This window comes from Myxocyprinus asiaticus, chromosome 40 (assembly GCF_019703515.2).
Source record: "Myxocyprinus asiaticus isolate MX2 ecotype Aquarium Trade chromosome 40, UBuf_Myxa_2, whole genome shotgun sequence".
Classification (NCBI taxonomy): Eukaryota; Metazoa; Chordata; class Actinopteri; order Cypriniformes; family Catostomidae; genus Myxocyprinus; species Myxocyprinus asiaticus.
The window spans coordinates 40,246,301-40,266,300 of record NC_059383.1 but is presented as its reverse complement, the minus strand read 5'-3'; the positions used below and the strand labels follow the sequence as shown (position 1 = coordinate 40,266,300).

The 20,000-nt window shown below is 38.4% G+C and overlaps 2 protein-coding genes across 5 annotated transcripts in view; both read left to right on the top strand.

Annotated features, from left to right (window-relative positions):
• The window catches only part of LOC127430814 (inactive tyrosine-protein kinase PRAG1), a 37,788-nt gene extending 32,533 nt beyond the window's left edge, over positions 1-5,255 (top strand). For all 4 annotated transcript variants that reach the window (XM_051680904.1, XM_051680906.1, XM_051680905.1 and 1 more), the window contains one exon: positions 3,007-5,255. In XM_051680904.1, the coding sequence (XP_051536864.1) occupies positions 3,007-4,092 (1,086 nt within the window). In that variant the 3' untranslated portion in view covers positions 4,093-5,255. The remainder of the gene's footprint in view (positions 1-3,006) is intronic.
• A 9,222-nt stretch (positions 5,256-14,477) lies between these two features.
• oaz1b (ornithine decarboxylase antizyme 1b) overlaps positions 14,478-20,000 on the top strand; it is a 10,520-nt gene continuing 4,997 nt past the window's right edge. The window contains 3 exon segments of the mRNA XM_051681003.1: positions 14,478-14,680; positions 19,835-19,886; positions 19,888-19,974. Of these exon segments, the coding sequence (XP_051536963.1) occupies positions 14,553-14,680; positions 19,835-19,886; positions 19,888-19,974 (267 nt within the window). The 5' untranslated portion in view covers positions 14,478-14,552.

Here is a 20,000-nt window from a genome sequence, read left to right as displayed (position 1 = left end):
AATAGCAGCAGCTGTAAATGTGTTTTGTGGCATCTGTGTGTAAATCGTTGGAACAATTTGTTGTAGTATAAAGTTTTGTTTGTGCAGTAGAATAGACTCAACAGTAGCGTGAGAGTTCAACAATAACACAGATTTCAGTCTCGCGTCTCTCAATGACCGCGAGCGGTCAGACGCCTGACGGTGTCTCGAACTGTCTCACATTTGTCATGGTCATCTTTCACACCGTCACAGAGAGAGACCATCTTTGCTGTGATCGGAGGGTGTGAGCTGTGGTTAAAACAAGGTGTGTGTTCATCCGCCTGACCTTTGACCCCAGTTATTACCAGTGTGTAAAAAATATATATAATTTGCAGAGAAACAGAGAAAATGTAATCTTGCTTAACAACATCCATTTTATTAAATAATTAGTAGTGTTTGTTAAGTCAAACATCACTGTTACTGTTGCTCATATTTTGAGCAATAATTTAGGACTCGAGAGTGTAGGACTCTTCACTTGAGCTAGTACGATTGCAAGTGGTGCTTTTTTACAATAGTTCTATAAACAAGACATTAATGCCATGTAATGTCACATTTTAGACACAATATAACCAGTTATTTTGACTATGTTTGCTACTCTGTGTTCGCAAAGCTACTTTGTAACTGAAGCTTCCCAAGCAACAAGCTACTCATAACATAAATTACTTACACAACAGTCAGTGTACTCTTTTAAAAATGTAGTTATCTACATAAAAGGCATTGAAGCTTTTTAAAAAAAGAAATATTTTTTAGTATAAAACATCAGATGATATTATTTAACTCTGTAATCAGAAGTTCTTAATATCACCTGATAGGTACAGTATATTGTGACATCAAATTTTATTTGAAAATTATACTAAATATATAAACAAAAACAAGAAAACACCTGTTTTTATAGACAGGTATAGAACTGTCTGAAAGAATCGACTCACTAAAATGAATCAGAGATCCAAACGCTAAATATAAGGGAATCGTTCATTTACATGAACTGTCCGAAAGAATCGACTCACTAAAATGAATCAGAGATCCAAACGTTAAATATAAGGGAATCGTTCATTTACAGGAACTGTCCGAAAGAATCGATTCACTCAAATGAATCAGAGATCCAAACGCTAAATATATGGGAATCGTTTATTGTAACCATTTCTCTTACATTAACTGTCAGAAAGAATCGACACACTAAAATGAATCAGAGTTCCAAATGCTAAATATAAGGGAATCGTTCATTTATATGAACTGTCTGAAAGAATCGATTCACTAAAATGAATCAGAGATCCAAACGCTAAATATATGGGAATCGTTCATTGTAACCATTTCTCTTACATTTAACTGTCTGAAAGAATCGACTCACTAAAATGAATCAGAGTTCCAAACGTTAAATATAAGGGAATCGTTCATTTACATGAACTGTCCAAAAGAATCTATTCACTCAAATGAATCAGAGTTCCAAACGTTAAATATAAGGGAATCGTTCATTTACATGAACTGTCCGAAAGAATCTATTCACTCAAATGAATCAGAGTTCCAAATGCTAAATATAAGGGAATCGTTCATTTACATTAACTGTCTGAAAGAATCGACTCACTAAAATGAATCAGAGTTCCAAATGCTAAATATAAGGGAATCGTTCATTTACATGAACTGTCCGAAAGAATCTATTCACTCAAATGAATCAGAGTTCCAAACGTTAAATATAAGGGAATCGTTCATTTACATGAACTGTCCGAAAGAATCTATTCACTCAAATGAATCAGAGTTCCAAATGCTAAATATAAGGGAATCGTTCATTTACATGAACTGTCCGAAAGAATCTATTCACTCAAATGAATCAGAGTTCCAAATGCTAAATATAAGGGAATCGTTCATTTACATTAACTGTCTGAAAGAATCGACTCACTAAAATGAATCAGAGTTCCAAATGCTAAATATAAGGGAATCGTTCATTTACATTAACTGTCTGAAAGAATCGACTCACTAAAATGAATCAGAGTTCCAAATGCTAAATATAAGGGAATCGTTCATTTACATTAACTGTCTGAAAGAATCGACTCACTAAAATGAATCAGAGTTCCAAACGCTAAATATATGGGAATCGTTCATTTACATTAACTGTCTGAAAGAATCGACTCACTAAAATGAATCAGAGTTCCAAATGCTAAATATAAGGGAATCGTTCATTTACATTAACTGTCTGAAAGAATCGACTCACTAAAATGAATCAGAGTTCCAAACGCTAAATATATGGGAATCGTTTATTATAACCATTTCACTTACATTAACTGTCTGAAAGAATCGACTCACTTAAATGATTCAGTTTTCCCTGAAAATGTGAAGAATTGAGTACTTTGTGACGCTACAGCACCAGGGGAGGTACTAGGGTCAGTGGACATTCGGGGCTTAGCCCAGACCTCTGTGGATATGGGCCATCCTTTGAAATATCAGAATATAATACACTTTAAAAATCTGAATACATCTATGATGTGTCATTTATATAGTAAACTAATATCGTTTGTCTCAGATACTGAATTTTACAAAATTTGCATGCTTTTAACATCTATACTTTAAAACGCGATTTAAAAAAACACAATTTTGTCCCTTTCGGCTTTCTGTAGTTTGACACACATTGTGAACGGCTGTATACAAATCTTTATTGCATCGTGTCTTAATAAAGAGTTTTGCTAAACAACAAGAGAGCTCATGGTTACTGAATTGAGTCTGTATTTGGTGTTGTCAATACCATAGAAAGACAAGAATCATTCATTTATATACAGTATATTACCTTAACTTTAAAATGTAATGTTAAAATAATAAAATGTAATATGTTTTCATATCATGTTGATACCCAAGCATTGTTACTATGACGTCACTACAAAAAGATGATCAAAACATTCGTGGCTTAAGCAAAAAAAGTTCCTATCTAAGTCAGAGCAGGATCAAGCGTTACATGTCAGATGTTTAACTACCCATGTGTCTCTTGTCTCTGTCTTGTAGATCTGTAAGGGTCAGTCAGCTGACAGTAATCAGGGTCATCTGTACGGTCTGTCTGTGCAGCAGAATCTGCCGGCTCACTTTAACCTGCAGCAGGACTGTGGTCACTTCATCGCATGCGTGCCGCAGAGCATGTTACCCAGTGAGCAGAGTGCATCCAGTGCACCAGGACCGTCCGAGCAGGAGCGCGTGGTGGTCATCACGCGAGAGGTTCCTCACCAGAGCGCCGCCGATTTCGCCAAAGAGTGGGAGTCGTTCCATAAGGCGCAACCGGAAGTTTACGAGCGGCGTGTTTGTTTCCTGCTGCTGCAGCTGTGCACGGGACTGGAGCATCTGAAATCGCATGGGGTCACGCACCGCGACCTTTGCCTCGAAAATCTGCTCCTAGTACAGCACCGACACTCATCCACAGAAAACGGAACGAGTCCCGACCCGCAGCAGCAATGCCTGCCACGTCTCCTCATCAGCAACTTCTGCAAAGCCAAACAGCGTAACGCAGGCAACGCAACGGTTTGTGCCGATCCACGCCTCACTCGAGACCATGCCCGTTTGGCGCCAGAGATCGTCTCCGCCGCGCAGTATCGCAAATTCGATGAGTTTCAAACCGGCATTCTGATCTACGAACTTCTGCATCAGAGCAACCCGTTCGAGGCGACGCCCGCGCTGCGACAACAGGAATACAAATGCGGCGATCTGCCACCCGTCCCGAGCGTGTCAATTTACTCGGCCGGACTCCAAAGACTCGCTCACCTGCTTCTCGAGCCTGATCCGGGGAAACGCATCCACATCCAGGACGCCAAGCGTGTGTTGCAGGGGTTGCTGTGGGGGCCGCGGCGAGACCTCTTGGAGCAGCCGTGGGTGTCCGCGGGTGGCGTACGGCGAGTCGAGCAGCCCAGACACGAGGGATTGTTGAACTGGTTGGACGTAAAGCGCGCTCTGCTCATGATGAAGTTTGCAGAACGCTCGCTGGAGCCAGAACGGAACGCCGAGCTCGAGGATTGGCTCTGCTGTCAGTATTTCTCCTGCGCTAACCCCAAATCACTGTGTCAAACTGCCGAACTGCTGTACAATGTCAAGTTCTCACACTGAAGTCTCTGAACATAAACAAAAACATGTCAATTCCTGCCAACAAATGCATGACGTCCGTTCAAGTGTTCAAAGAACAAGAAAAGGACTTGCAAAACTGACTGAAGACTTTTGGGCATGAATAATTAATAGGAAAATAACAAACGCATCTCATCCGCATGTGGCATGGAGTTCAGTAATGTCTAAACACTGTGTTTTTACTGTAAGATGGAAAACAGAAATGTGACACCAGCACAGACCGATAACAGACTCGTCCACACTCATATGTTTTCATTTGAAAACGCATCAATTTCGGCGTTCTCCACTATGGAAAACGGAGCGTTTCCAAATCTCTCTCCAAAACCACGATGGAGGTGTCAAACTTAATCGGATTGGTTTGGACGCGGCCCGAGAGTTTGTGCTCTAACATTCCACTGATTTATTGAATCTTATTTTTATGTATTTTGGGGTCTTTGAAATGAAGTGAATGAATTCTCACATTCACTCTGTCATTTGCATTTTTTCATCCCCAAAAGAAATTATATTTTGCTTAAAGAAAATTACATTTATTTTTGAGGCCATAAAGATTATTTGCATTGTGACATTATTTGGATTTTTTTTATTACAAATTAAACACATTTTACCCCCAACATTTTCATCACTGTAATGCAAAACAAAATCTCATTTCTGTAAAATGATCATGAAAAATCATCCTGTTCAGGCACAATGATTTTTATTTATTTATTTTTATTAAGAACAGCGTAAATTGGGGCCTGGGTAGCTCAGTGGTAAAATACGCTGGCTACCACCCCTGGAGTTCGCTAGTTCGAATCCCAGGGCATGCTGAGTGACTCCAGCCGGGTCTCCTAAGCAACCAAATTGGCCCGGTTGCTAGGGAGGGTAGAGTCACATGGGGTAATCTCCTCGTGGTCGCTATAATGTGGTTTGTTCTCGGTGGGGCGTGTGGTGAGTTGTGCGTGGTTGCCGCGGTGGATGGCGTGAAGCCTCCACATGTGCTACGTCTCCGCGGTAACGCGCTCAACAAGCCACGTGATAAGATGCGCGGATTGACGGTCTCAGACGCGGAGGCAACTGGGATTCGTCCTCCGCCACCCGGATTGAAGCGAATCACTACACCACCACGAGGACTTAGAGCGCATTGGGAATTGGACATTCCAAATTGGGAGAAAAAGGGGAAAAATCACCCCCCCCCCCCCCCCCCCCCCAAAAAAAAAAAAAGAACAGCGTAAATTAAATTCAAATACTACCATGATGTACACTATATTATTTTACTAATGTACTTTATGATTTAAATAAAATATTGAATTTTAGAGCAAAATGGGCTTAATTGCCATGAAAATAATGTCAATGCAAAAAAGTTTTAATGGTCGTTAAATAGGGTTCATATTTTATTAATTCATTAAAACTTTTCATTTCTTTTTGTATTCAAAATATTGGCTGGACTGATTCGTTTTTTTTTTTCCTCCCCAATTTGGAATGCCCAATTCCCAATGCGCTCTAAGTGCTCGTGGTGGCGTAGTGATTCGCCTCAATCCGGGTGGTGGAGGACGAATCTCAGTTGCCTCCGCGTCTGAGACCGTCAATCCACGCATCTTATCACGTGACTTGTTGAGGGCGTTGCCACGGAGACATAGCACGTGTGGAGGCTTCACGCTATTCTCCGCAGCATCCACGCTCAACTCACCACGCACCCCACCGAGAGCGAGAACCACATTATAGTGACCACAAGGAGGTTACCCCATGTGACTCTACTCTCCCTAGCAACCGGGCCAATTTGGTTGCTTAGGAGACCTCACGAACTCGCGACTCCAGGTGTGATATTCAGCGTCAATACTCGCTGAGATACCCAAGCCCCCCAGCTGGACAGATTCTTGACAGATTCACTCTTATGTGGCAGAAACAGTATTTTATTTCAGTTCAATTATATTTTGCATAAATGAAATAAGGCCTATTTTAGGACCTTTACAATTTATTTGCATTGCGACATTATTTAAATGACAATAAAACACATTTTACATAGAATTCTCATTACTTTAATGAAAACACAAAAAAAAACTGTCATTATCAGTGTTGGGTGTAATGCATTACTAAAGTAATTAATTACTAGTAAAGTAAGGGATTACTCTTCATTTTTTCAGTAATTTATTATTAAATTAGTTACTTCTGATGTAACTGTGTTAAATACTCTATAGACTGTATAACAAATATAAAACAATAGTGGATTTAAAATCGAATGTTCAAATATATGTTTTCTAATGTAACGCTGCCCCTTTAAATTCTTTGGCCAGTTCATGAATAATTGATTTGATTTTATATGATTTATTTGAAAGAATTAAAAGAACAGTTTCATGTCTATCCTTGTATTTTTCATCTGGTTAAAGTAATTAGTAATAAGTAAGTTGATTACTTTTCAGACAGAGTAATTAGTACAGTAATCTAATTACACTGTAGAAGATGTTAGTTAGTAATTAATTACTTTTTTAGAGTAACTTACCCAACACTGATCATCACTGTAATACAGCAATGACAATCATCCAGTCTGCACACAATTGTTATTAATGTCATTTTTAAATAAATGTTTAATTAAAACAGAGTACAACAAGTACTATTATGATGTACACTTAACAATTGTACTTTTTAAAATGTACTCTAGAATATTAATAATATATCAGCGTTTCTTATGCGTTACAGTAATGTTTTGGGTATGACTGTCGTAAAAATAAAACAAAAATGGGAGCGGTCGATTTTTGGGTGAAATGTGAACGTGTTCTTCTCCAGCAGTAACGGTGTTTTATTTCAATGTTCATATACAGTTTCTTCTTTAACACTGTTCTGGTATAATCACTGTGAAAAGAGTGTCTCTCATCTGTCCATCCTGTAACAGTCATTTCTATATTCCTAAAATCACACTGGATCTTTTGAAGTTTCTCTGAACGACTTTAAGAGCGTCCGCCGTCATCTGCGTCTCATAGATTTGAGTTTGTACCGCCGGTGTAAAAGAACAGCGTCTTCTGAAGTGTTTGAGCGGGCAGACAGTTAAATGAGTGTGTCGTCCTCATCAGAGCAGACAGACGGGTGCTGACGCTGCAGAAATCAGATGTGTAGATGCATCGTCATAAAAACAGCTGAGAAATCTGAGAACAGCGTCGTCTTCCTCCAGTACACAAGAGTTTGATTACACTGTTTGAAGTTTGTGTTGAGATGCATTTAAAGACTTCTGGTGCAATATTTAGTGTCACTGGTTTCGTTTGACACTGAAAATGTCATGCTTTTCTTCTTTTGTTCACTGATTTGTTTGAGTGCCTTTTGAGGTTGAATCTGATTGTACATTTAAAACATGATGGCAGCGTTTCAAGCTTAATGGAGAAAGTCTGGAATTTCACAGGATTATGTTGAAAATGGACATTTAAATGGATTTTGTATAGAAATTGTGAAGCAGGTCTTAACAGCGGTTGATGTTTATATGTTTATAACTCTCGTGTTCTTTTCAATTCTTTGTTTTGAATTTGTATTTTGTTTCGATATGAAGCACCATTAGATGTTTGGTTTTTATTTTCGATCAAAGATGCCAGAAAAGCAGCACCATTTTCCATTAAGATAAGACTCTTTAAACGTTTTAATCAAAACATGACACTGGATATAAACTGTAAAATCATCCTGTATGAAAGTAATGTGTGCCAAACACATCTGCATCTTCCAATAAAGTTCAAATATTTTCACATATTACTTTATTTGTTATTGTTTGTCAGTGAGTAAATAAGACTTATTAGAAGAGATAATGGTGTAGCTCTTGATGTGCCACAAAATATAATATCTTTGTACAGAAATGGAAATTCAACTTTGGTTTCTCGAAGTCTCCCAAAAGGGAAAATTCGCCAATAGTAAGACGGAATATCAGAGAACAGTCTTGCTGGTTTCCCTGAAATCTGCCCGGTGATTCCAGAAAACAGTCTCGCCCTCAGATTTGCATTCTACCTTCTTTCTGCGGTTTGAAACGCAGCTCGGCTCTTTTGTCATAGGTGGAATGTGTTGCCATGGAACGCCGGCCAATGGAATGCTGCACCCGAGAGTCCCAAACGAACCCCCTGGACAAAAGGCTTCATTCGGCTCTTTTTGTCTTCAGTCTGAATGGCTGGTTTGTGTCTCACTTGATTGAACCGTCCACAAAGACCACGACAAACAAGAGACACTGAAACCTGACTAAGAGCTGATGCATCACTTGTCGGGATACTATGTGGGAAATATATCCACATGACATCTACATCATTTATGTCTGACTATTATGGCTAGTTTTAGTTCTTAACCATTGTGCATCAATAAAAACAAGTTACTCAGAGGTCCTTAGAGGACAAAAATATCTGTGTCAAAAAACTGCCATAATATTATATATGAATATTATTTTCCACTTTAATAAGTTAATTTTTTTAACCGACATCAGTCCTGATCATAACTACCAAATATTCATTCATGTTCAGGATTTTAACCCTATAAATGCCAGTTTGTTTATATAATGTCAATGTTGTTTTTTACACACAAACGCACAAATTTCTCAATACACACATACAAAACACACTCTGACATCCATACCAACACACACACACACACACAATATTATCTGCATCATTTATTCAATTGTCCTGCAGTGCTCTATAATACAGCAAACAGAGAATAGGGGAAAAGCATGTATTTGCTCCATAGGCTAAACATGAGAAAAATGGCGCCATCTGGTGGAAAATATTACAAATGTAAATTTTGAAGCCAGGACTCCGGAATGAAAGAATAATATCATAGAATTCATGATTTTATGCTTTAATGGCACTGGGATCAAATATTACAGTTTTAATGGGTTTCAATGGGGACATTTTTGTCCTGAAGGTCCTGAGTGTAACTATTTTGTGTGTTATAGATGTATTATAGATGTATTATAGGAACTGAGGTTGAAATATCAAAATTCCCCCAAAAATACACACCTTTGGCTAAATGTATGCCGTCGGCATTAACACAGTCAAAATGATCGAAAAAACAAAAATGAAAAAGACAAAAATGTCCCGATGGTCGCACAAGGGTGAAAATGCAGAATCAGTGTTGTGTTTTAGGATTTGTAATGTCATTTCCTCTTAGAATGAAATTTAGTCTTTGAACAGGTTGATTTCAACAAGTAAACAAGTTTTTGTCAACCTGATATCACACTTTTTTCTTTTCTTTTAAAAAAAAAAAAAAATGAACATTTCATAAAGTTTTATCACTCAGTAAATGACTTATTACAAAATCCTATTCCACTTTCTCATTTTTACACACATTATACGTTTTGAATGCATTCGTAAAGCTCAATTTAATCGATTGTTTTGTCAAACTATTTGTCGAACAGTTTAATCCTGTTACCAAAGTTATGGTAAGAAAAATGATCTAACAAACACTTATCTTTAGTTTATGGAAAATATATGTTTATCAGTAACAAAATGCCAGCATTTGGTGCCAAAGTAGCTCGCCTATACCGAGTGATAGATCAACTTAGACAAAATCTATATTCCCGTTACCCATTCTGGCATAATTTTAGTTTATTACAGCATTTTGTATCCAATTCATAGAAAGTGTCAATGTCCTTTGGACGTAATGTAAGTACCATAAATCCTACACAACTGTGAGGCAGTGGCGTAGCCAAGGGTGGGCCGGGGTGGGCCTAGACCCGCCCAAAATATTACAGATTATTCTTTGACTTCAAATATATATTTATAGAATAGTTTAAAAATGCATGAATTCTGATTTCTGAAAGTGTGAAAGTACTGTTTGAATGTGCTGCTTTTCTGTCATTAAGGAAAACTTGTAAAAAAAAAAAAACATATATATATATATATATATATTAGGCCCAACAAGTTTTACTGAGGCCCTCCCAAAAGTCTTTTCCTGGCTACTGCCTTGCTGTGAGGAGAGATTTTCTCCGTCCATTTCGTTGTCGGAACACGTGTAGGAATTTACAGTATATTATTATGGCTAACTTATAGCAAGGCCACATATACACTGTTGTAATCACTATAAACATACTATCTATTCAAAAGCTTCTGCCAAACATAAAGAACACAGAAGGCCTGTTAAATTGTACTGAATTAATCTTACTGTGACTGAAAAAGTTTGGGAATCGGCTCTCACTGATGGACAGCGTGGTGGATGACATGTAGTTTGGAATGTTTAAGTCAATTACTGTAATTACAGTAACATGTCCATGCCAGCCCTATGCGCAAGTGGCCTATTAAACAATTATACAATTAAATCTTACATTAACAGCAATGTATGCTCTGTTCTAGCAATGCTGTAGTTGTTTTAGATGCTGTATCAGGCTATCTGGGTGCAATTCTTAATTTCTGATGTTTTGTTTTTCATGTCATGTCTTTGCAGTCTGTGTTGCAACAGTTTCACGTCTAGAAACGTGTTTTTGCAGGAGAGAGAGAAACATGACTGATACCAACCCACTCGCTCTGTGTTTACTGGCCAACAGTGACATCTGGTGGTGGTTTTAAGATATTGCAGCCTTTTACAGAGTATCCTTTAGGGGGCGCCAGTGATCACGAAAGTGAGCATGCGCGCTGTCATGACAATGAAAATACTTTTTTTAAACACTTTTTTTAAACACAGTCCTTACATTTTAATGAATGATAGATACTTCTAAATATATATATTTTTAAGAAATAGAAAAATATATAATAATTCATAAAGCATGAAGGCATTCGCCAATCAAAGCAGGAGGTAGAGGAAGTCACATACAGACCACAAACACACCTGCACTGACAGATGATATACAGGTGCATCTCAATAAATTAGAATGTCGTGGAAAAGTTCATTTATTTCAGTAATTCAACTCAAATTGTGAAACTCGTGTATTAAATAAATTCAATGCACACAGACTGAAGTAGTTTAAGTCTTTGGTTCTTTTAATTGTGATGATTTTGGCTCACATTTAACAAAAACCCACCAATTCACTATCTCAACAAATTAGAATATGGTGACATGCCAATCAGCTAATCAACTCAAAACACCTGCAAAGGTTTCCTGAGCCTTCAAAATGGTCTCTCAGTTTGGTTCACTAGGCTACACAATCATGGGGAAGACTGCTGATCTGACAGTTGTCCAGAAGACAATCATTGACACCCTTCACAAGGAGGGTAAGCCACAAACATTCATTGCCAAAGAAGCTGGCTGTTCACAGAGTGCTGTATCCAAGCATGTTAACAGAAAGTTGAGTGGAAGGAAAAAGTGTGGAAGAAAAAGATGCACAACCAACCGAGAGAACCGCAGCCTTATGAGGATTGTCCAGCAAAATCGATTCAAGAATTTGGGTGAACTTCACAAGGAATGGACTGAGGCTGGGGTCAAGGCATCAAGAGCCACCACACACAGACATGTCAAGGAATTTGGCTACAGTTGTCATATTCCTCTTGTTAAGCCACTCCTGAACCACAGACAACGTCAGAGGCGTCTTACCTGGGCTAAGGAGAAGAAGAACTGGACTGCTGCCCAGTGGTCCAAAGTCCTCTTTTCAGATGAGAGCAAGTTTTGTATTTCATTTGGAAACCAAGGTCCTAGAGTCTGGAGGAAGGGTGGAGAAGCTCATAGCCCAAGTTGCTTGAAGTCCAGTGTTAAGTTTCCACAGTCTGTGATGATTTGGGGTGCAATGTCATCTGCTGGTGTTGGTCCATTGTGTTTTTTGAAAACCAAAGTCACTGCACCCGTTTACCAAGAACTTTTGGAGCACTTCATGCTTCCTTCTGCTGACCAGCTTTTTAAAGATGCTGATTTCATTTTCCAGCAGGATTTGGCACCTGCCCACACTGCCAAAAGCACCAAAAGTTGGTTAAATGACCATGGTGTTGGTGTGCTTGACTGGCCAGCAAACTCACCAGACCTGAACCCCATAGAGAATCTATGGGGTATTGTCAAGAGGAAAATGAGAAACAAGAGACCAAAAAATGCAGATGAGCTGAAGGCCACTGTCAAAGAAACCTGGGCTTCCATACCACCTCAGCAGTGCCACAAACTGATCACCTCCATGCCACGCCGAATTGAGGCAGTAATTAAAGCAAAAGGAGCCCCTACCAAGTATTGAGTACATATACAGTAAATGAACATACTTTCCAGAAGGCCAACAATTCACTAAAAATGTTTTTTTTATTGGTCTTATGATGTATTCTAATTTGTTGAGATAGTGAATTGGTGGGTTTTTGTTAAATGTGAGCCAAAATCATCACAATTAAAAGAACCAAAGACTTAAACTACTTCAGTCTGTGTGCATTGAATTTATTTAATACACGAGTTTCACAATTTGAGTTGAATTACTGAAATAAATGAACTTTTCCATGACATTCTAATTTATTGAGATGCACCTGTACAATGTTATAATGAAAACAGATCAGGAAATCAATTAAAATCAGACGTTGAGTCATGTAACCAAATGCCATTATGATGTGATAAACGCTGTAATGACATTTGATTAATGAGCCTTTATGTTAAGTTGTGAAGATAACGTTACTGTGAAATTAAAATAATTCATAATATTGTTGCACTTCTGTTGGTTGATTGGATGGATAATCACCCAAGCAATTACAACCCCCCTAATATTTATAACATGATCAGTGGAAACATATAAATGCTTCACACTACAACCCAGCCAGGGCCAGGTCTCCTAAGCAACCAAATTGGCCTGGTTGCTAGGGAGGGTAGAGTCACATGGGGCGATTAGTGGTTCTCGCTCTCAATGGGGCGTGTGGTAAGTTGTGTGTGGATCATGGAGAGTAGCATGAGCCTCCACATGCTGTGAGTCTCCGCGGTGTCATGCACAACGAGTCACGTGATAAGATGCGCGGATTGACGGTCTCAGAAGCGGAGACAACTGAGACTTGTCCTCCACCACCCGGATTGAGGTGAGTAACCGCGCCACCACGAGGACCTACTAAATTAACTTTCACCGTTAAGGGGTAATATTTGCCCCATGAATTTGATTTCCAGGGTCATTGTTTACCTTTATGAGGGCCTAGTTTTGTCTAACAATATAAATATATGCTGTTTGTCACTGTTTTATGTCGAATACTTAAATTTTACCAATTTATTAACATATATTCTCAATCTAAAATTCAAAAATGATGTGTAATGGTGGTATATAACTAGGCCTAAAATATTAAATATATCAGAAGTTACAAATAATAAACTCTTTGCAACCATGGTACATTGATGGTATCATAATGTAATTCCATGTACTTTGATATTTAGCATGGTACTGAATGATTGCCATATTCATACACCTTGGTATTTACATGCTACTCCAAGGTACTTTGAAGAATAGCATGGTATTACCATGATGCATGTCAAAAAACATGGTTTTACCAGGGTACCATGTCCAAAAAAAATAATTATAGAAATAGATTGTAACACATCTCTTCATTTAAGATTTTAGACTTCGTTTAGTCTCTTAGTCTGGGTTGTATTCATATCCACTGTTGGGTAAGTTACTCTAAAAAAGTAATTAATTACTAACAACTAATCTTCTACAGTGTAATTAGATTACTGTACTAATTACTCAAGTAATTGCATTACTAATTACTTTCTAAAACTCTTATCAACCTCGACCAGATGAAAAATACAAGGATAGACATGAAACTGTTCTTTTAATTCTTTCAAATAAATCATATAAAATCAAATAAATTATTCATGAACTGGCCAAAGAATTTAAAGGGGCAGTGTTAAATTAGAAAACCTATATTTGAACATTAGACGTTAAATTACTATTGTTTTATATATATTTCTTCTAGAGTCTATACAGTATTCAACACAATTACACCAGAAGTAAATGTAATTAAATTACTGAAAAATTAAGAGTAATCCCTTACTTTACTTTATCAGTGAAAAAGTAATTTAATTACAGTAATTAATTACTTTGTAATGTATTACACCCAACACTGTTCATATCGAGTTACAAAATGTCCTTGTGTTGAGGGTCACAATGATGTTACACTCTCAAAACTTTCTTTAATGCCTCAAATGCTCACAGATAAAATATGAAAACATTATAATGACACAAACAGGCCTTTGTCTCCCAGTGACTGCTGTGTCATAACAGTCTCAAAAGGAAAACTTGCTTCCTCTCAGTAATTTTCCACTTGCTACAAAGACGAATGATCAACCTTACTATGGTGAAGGCTTGCCTCATGAATATTAATGACGCAACCAGACGTTCGCCCCATAGGTCTACCCGATTGGCTTAAAGGCTTGCCTCTTGAATATTAACTGTCTACGTTACAGGACGCTCAAAGGGTGCAACGAAGCAACGTCATCACTAAATAATGCATATTCATGAGCTCCGCCTTCACCATAGTAGTGTCGAGTGTGTTTTGTGTGGCGTCTCCGCCTCTGCGCTTCTCACTCTCTGCCCGACAGCAGCCGAGAACACAGGCCGCCGTGAACTCTCCCGAGTCCGGATGGTAAAATCCAACCTCCAGCGGATCCTCAACAGTCATTGCTTTGCCCGTGAGAAAGAAGGAAAGAAACAGTGTCAAAACAGCAGCATGGAGGCGCTCAGTAACAGTATTAATGACATGATGGGAAGGTGAGCGACTTTTACTTCTTTAAAAGTCCAGTTTACCACGTTTAACGCTTTAGGTCCGTTTAGCACTCTTCAGATGACAATATAAAGTCATAACAGTCTCATATGAAGGATAGTTGCCTTCATGTTGTGTTTTCATTTGTAATTTATTTGCAATTATTTTTTCTCTCAGGGCCTGAAATCAACTGCTTAGCATCTTTGGCCTAGGCCAATATCCCTTTAAATTCACACATATGATTATTATGACTATATTTTCATAATTCGCTAAGGAGTACAGTGGTATTGTGTTTAACTAGTTAAAAGTCTTGTTAGCTCGCGTTAAATTTGACGTCGAAGGCCTCGTTCTTTAACTGCTACGTCACATGGCCTTCATTTAGCCCGTTGTGACGTCACCAGACTCACGACTTTGATCGCGCCGACTTGTTTTCGTTGGATCAAATTATCAGTTGCTTAATTTATTTGCTTTTATTTTTATTATTTGGTAGTTTTGGGATTACAGCCTGAAGGGCTATAAGGCTTTTTGTCAGGATTATTAATATTATTATTATTTAACTGATTGTGCAGACCAAACCATGAGACTTGAAACTTTCAGGGATGGTAGTACTCAGGCTGACTAGCTATACGCATGGAATTGGCCCGATCGGCCTGTAGGTGGCGCTATAGTGAACAAAACAACAAAATCACATTTTGGGCCGTAACTCTTGAACCATAAGGGCCCCCTCGTTTTCCGCTATTTTGGAATGTTTGAAAAAAAATTCAAAATGAACTCGTCCTAGGCCGACGCCTGATCGGAACTAAACCAGTGTAGAAAGATTCAGCGCAGTCCCAATGTGAAAAGTTATCAAAGGAATTTTGAAATTTGTATTTATCGTTGAATGGTACGCCAAAACGTACGTAGTGGGCATGGCCACTTTTACTAAAACGGTTATAACTTTTGAACGGATTGATGTATCACCAAATTTGGTATACTTATGTATGGGGTCATTCTGAGGACACGGCAAAAAATTGCACACCTCTGCCTCTTGGTGGCGCTATAATAATGAAAATTTTTAAATGGCTCTAACTATGGAGCCGTTGGTCCGATCGACTAAAATTTTTGCATGCAGTGTCTTTGTCCAAGTTGCTGTCAAGGTCTGTGAGGTCAGTTGCATATCTTGAAAAACGTTGCCGCCATCGACCAATCATCTTTTAGCAGCTATTTGACCAGGTTAAAAAATGCTTATCGAAACTAAACGTGGTGGGCCTATTTGTCTCTTGACCCAAGAGGTCTGTGCAAAATAAAAAAATAAAAAATAAAAAAAGGCCACCGGGAGATGCTATTGCATTTTAAATGTGTGTAAATTTATATATATATATATATATATATATATATGGCTGTCTTTTACAAAGAAACACATTATTTATATCAAATGATAGACCTACTCTTTCTGAACAACTTTGTCTCAAGAACCATTGGTTTGAATAAAATAATTCGTTAAATATTTGAGATTATTTTAAAAAAAACATACTTTTTCGAACTAGTCCTAGGCTGTTCGCCCCATCAGAACCAAACCAGTGCAGAAATTCGCTGGAGTCCCAATATTAATAATTATCAAAAAAAGTTTGAACTTTCGATTCATCACCGCAAAGATACGCTAAAACGACTGTAGGGGGTGTGGCCACTTTTACTAAAATAGTTATAACTCTGGAATGGAATGAGATTTTATCACCAAATTTGGTACACATATGTACGGCATCCTTCTGAGGACACACACATTTTTTTACATATCTCTACTAGTAGTCGAGCGATATATCGCCGAGGCCGGTAAATCAGCCAATATTCTGACTTTTTTAATTATAGATTTCCGCTTTGGCCGATTTGTTTCTTGAGGGCACTGAGAATCGCCTGTTTGCATGTGAAGTGACTGAGACATGTAAACGACCAGTCACGGTTCGTTTTGTTGTTACGTGCCATCGTGTTACTACAGTTATAGACTGGTGTGCAACACAGTCTCATTTAAACGGTCCGCATATCAGAACCGCAGCAGACGCGTTTGAGCTCATAATGTTAAAGTGCTCACCTGTTTCATTCTCCCTCTCTCTCCTCAACAGTTCCCTGTTACTTTTAACTGTCTTGTCTAATGATAAAAGGCAAATATCAATAAAACTAATATCATATACCATCTGCAAATATGCACATATCTCGTTTAAACAGATGTAATAAACCAACCTCACAAAACTTGAGCAGATCCAGCATCCTGTGGAACGCTCATTTATTTACCTCTAAAACATGTATTCGATCAGTCTCTCCTCAACAGTTCCTTGTAACTTTTCTAATGATAAAAGGCAAATATCAATAAAGCTTCTATTATATACTGTTTGCAAATATGCACATATCTTGTTTAAAAAGATGTCATTCACGAACCTCACGAACATCCAGCTTTTTCTTCCCGTTGAGCGCTCATGTAATATCTTCCTCTGAAGTGTGTATTTTATCAGCCAGAATCAAAAACTTCAGGATTAGGATCAAAAGTTCCTCTGATTCACAAATCATGATGACAATCCAAGCAGGTGATCCAGGCCGTTTAAACTGTCAGGAGATTGCTGCGGCTCGCTGGATCCGCACGAGAGTGCGAGCGCAACCAAAGTCTTTCTAGCAAGTCAGTCCACTCTCGGGCATCTTTGGGACGCTCTCGGGAGGTTATTTCCAGTCATGCCAGTGCAGCTCCTATCTACTTTAATTGAGAAAGACCAAAATCTCCAGAACAGTTGGTCAAGATTACGATCAAAGAGCATATTTCAAATCAGCAGTAAAATCTGACAACAATGGGATCATAATTAGTGCTTCTTTACCTCAGATTATGCCAAAAAAACAACATTTTCTCAGCTTTTATAGCTAATGCGCATGCATGTTCTCGAGATGATTGACAGGTGATATCTGTATCTAAAAGGTGATTGGCTCTTTTACCTGTAAGGCGGGACTTCCTTTCTACATCCGTTGACCGTTGGCTGCAGTTCTGCGTTCTAATTTCTCCCATTAATTTTAATAGAAGTGGCTCATCTCTGCTAAATAGTCTCTGGTGCAACTTCAAAGTAAAAGCGCTTCACGTGTGCTATAAGTAAATGTCATATGTACTGTATGTACAATTGGTTCGAGTAAATGTTATTGCTAATGTGGACATGCCATCCATGGTTGCTGGACTACTGTGTGTACTGTTATTTCCTGCTTCCTAATATATTAGCAATTTCTTCATGTGCAAATAAATTACTCAAATTCGATGACTAAACAGAAATCAGAAGAAACTGCGATCTACCATTTAAAATACAATATTATTTCTTTAGATTCTTTTTTTAAAAACTAAAGTTTTGTGTGAAATTGAGTAAATATAGTGCTAATTAAGAGTTTACTTTTTTAGCAATTTTATGTTTATTTACTATATTAAATTGTGTGATATATATGCCTGATATATTGTGCTGTCGGCCACCCTGCTCTCTGGATATCGGCATCGGCCATTAAAAAACCCCACATCGGTCGACCACTAATCTGTACCTCTTCGTGGCGCTATAATAATTAAAAATCTAAAAATGGCTCTAACTATGGAACCGTTGGTCCGATTGACTTGAAATTTTGCATGCGATGTCTTTGTCGCCGCCATTGACCAATCAACTTTTAGCAACTATTTGAACTAATCCTAGGCCATTCACCGGATCGGAACCAAATCAGTGCAGAAAGGTTCTCTGGAGTCCCAATCTTAATAATTATCAACAACAACAAAAATTGAACTTTTGATGCACCGTTGCAACAGTATGCCAAAACCTACAAAGTGGGGGTGGGCAATTTTTGTTAAATGGTTAAAACTCTTGAATGGGGGGGCCTGGGTATCTCAGCGAGTATTGACGCTGACTACCATACCTTGAGTCGCAAGTTCGAATCCAGGGTGTGCTGAGTGACTCCAGCCAGGTCTCCTAAGCAACCAAATTGGCCCGGTTGCTAGGGAGGGTAGAGTCACATGGGGTAACCTCCTCGTGGTCATGATTAGTGGTTCTCGCTCTCAATGGGGCGTGTGGTAAGTTGTGTGTGGATCGTGGAGAGTAGCATGAGCCTCCACATGCTGTGAGTCTCCGCGGTGTCATGCACAACGAGTCACATGATAAGATGCACGGATTGATGGTCTCAGAAGTGGAGGCAACTGAGACTTGTCCTCCACCACCCGGATTGAGGCGAGTAACTGTGCCACCAAGAGGACCTGCTAAGTAGTGGGAATTGGGCATTCCAAATTGGGAGAAAAGGGGATAAAAAAAAAAAAATAAGAATGAGATATCATCACCAAATGTAAAACACATATGTAGGAGGTCAGTCTGAGGACACATGAAAAAAAAAATGCGCACCTATGCCTCTTGGTGGCGCTATAACAGTCAGAAATGTAAAAAATGCCATATGTTTCAAAGGCACTTTATCATTGTTTTCGTTGCAAACAGACTAATTAATACTTAATATCTGTTACATATGTACTTAAAGAAACTCAAAGGCTTGAACCCCGCTGCTTGCAGCTATATTTTTAATGTTTATCTTTTGAGTGATTTATGGTAAGATTGTGTCTATTATTTCTAGAAAGATGGCTTAATTCTTTTCTTTTTTCAGGAGATTGTTTAATTCAGTCCGAATAAAAGGGTGTTTTTATTTTCTTTTGAATAAATAGGTAATCCTGAGGCTTACACTTGTCAAAGTAACACATGAGGATGCCGTTCACTAATGACCAGAAATGCATTTTTGTTACGCAACCAGTCCCCGATTATTTAACTTTTATGACTTTATTTCCAATGTTTTTTACTTGACATGATGTGACTTTGAAAAGAACAGTTTCATGATGTCATAATGAGTCTGTTAATGTTGTGAAATGTGTGTGAAAGTCACTGTAATCACAGATGGCACGTGCTATTTCTTGCATTCTTCCTCTGGTGAAATGAACAAACTGACATTTACTTGTTACGGACATTTACGGTTATTATAGGGTTATTATAGTTAAGGTTTTATGTGAAGTTTTTCCTTGTCTACGGACTCTTTTAGCTTAAAGCAGGAGATGGTTTCACAAGCACTGATTTGCTTGTGTGTAATTTATTCTGTAGATGAGTGATATTTTAGGGATGGTAATGTTGTATATTTGTGTTTTTCTGCAGTCTGTCTGTATGTTGTAGTAGTACCACTGGTCCGGGGCCTCTGTGGTGCTCCTGATGCCCCTCACCCACCTCTGAAGATCCCAGGTGGGCGAGGGAATGGAGCACGGGATCACACATCCACAGCTCAGCAGCTGTACTCAGTGAGTAAATACACATTGACAATTAC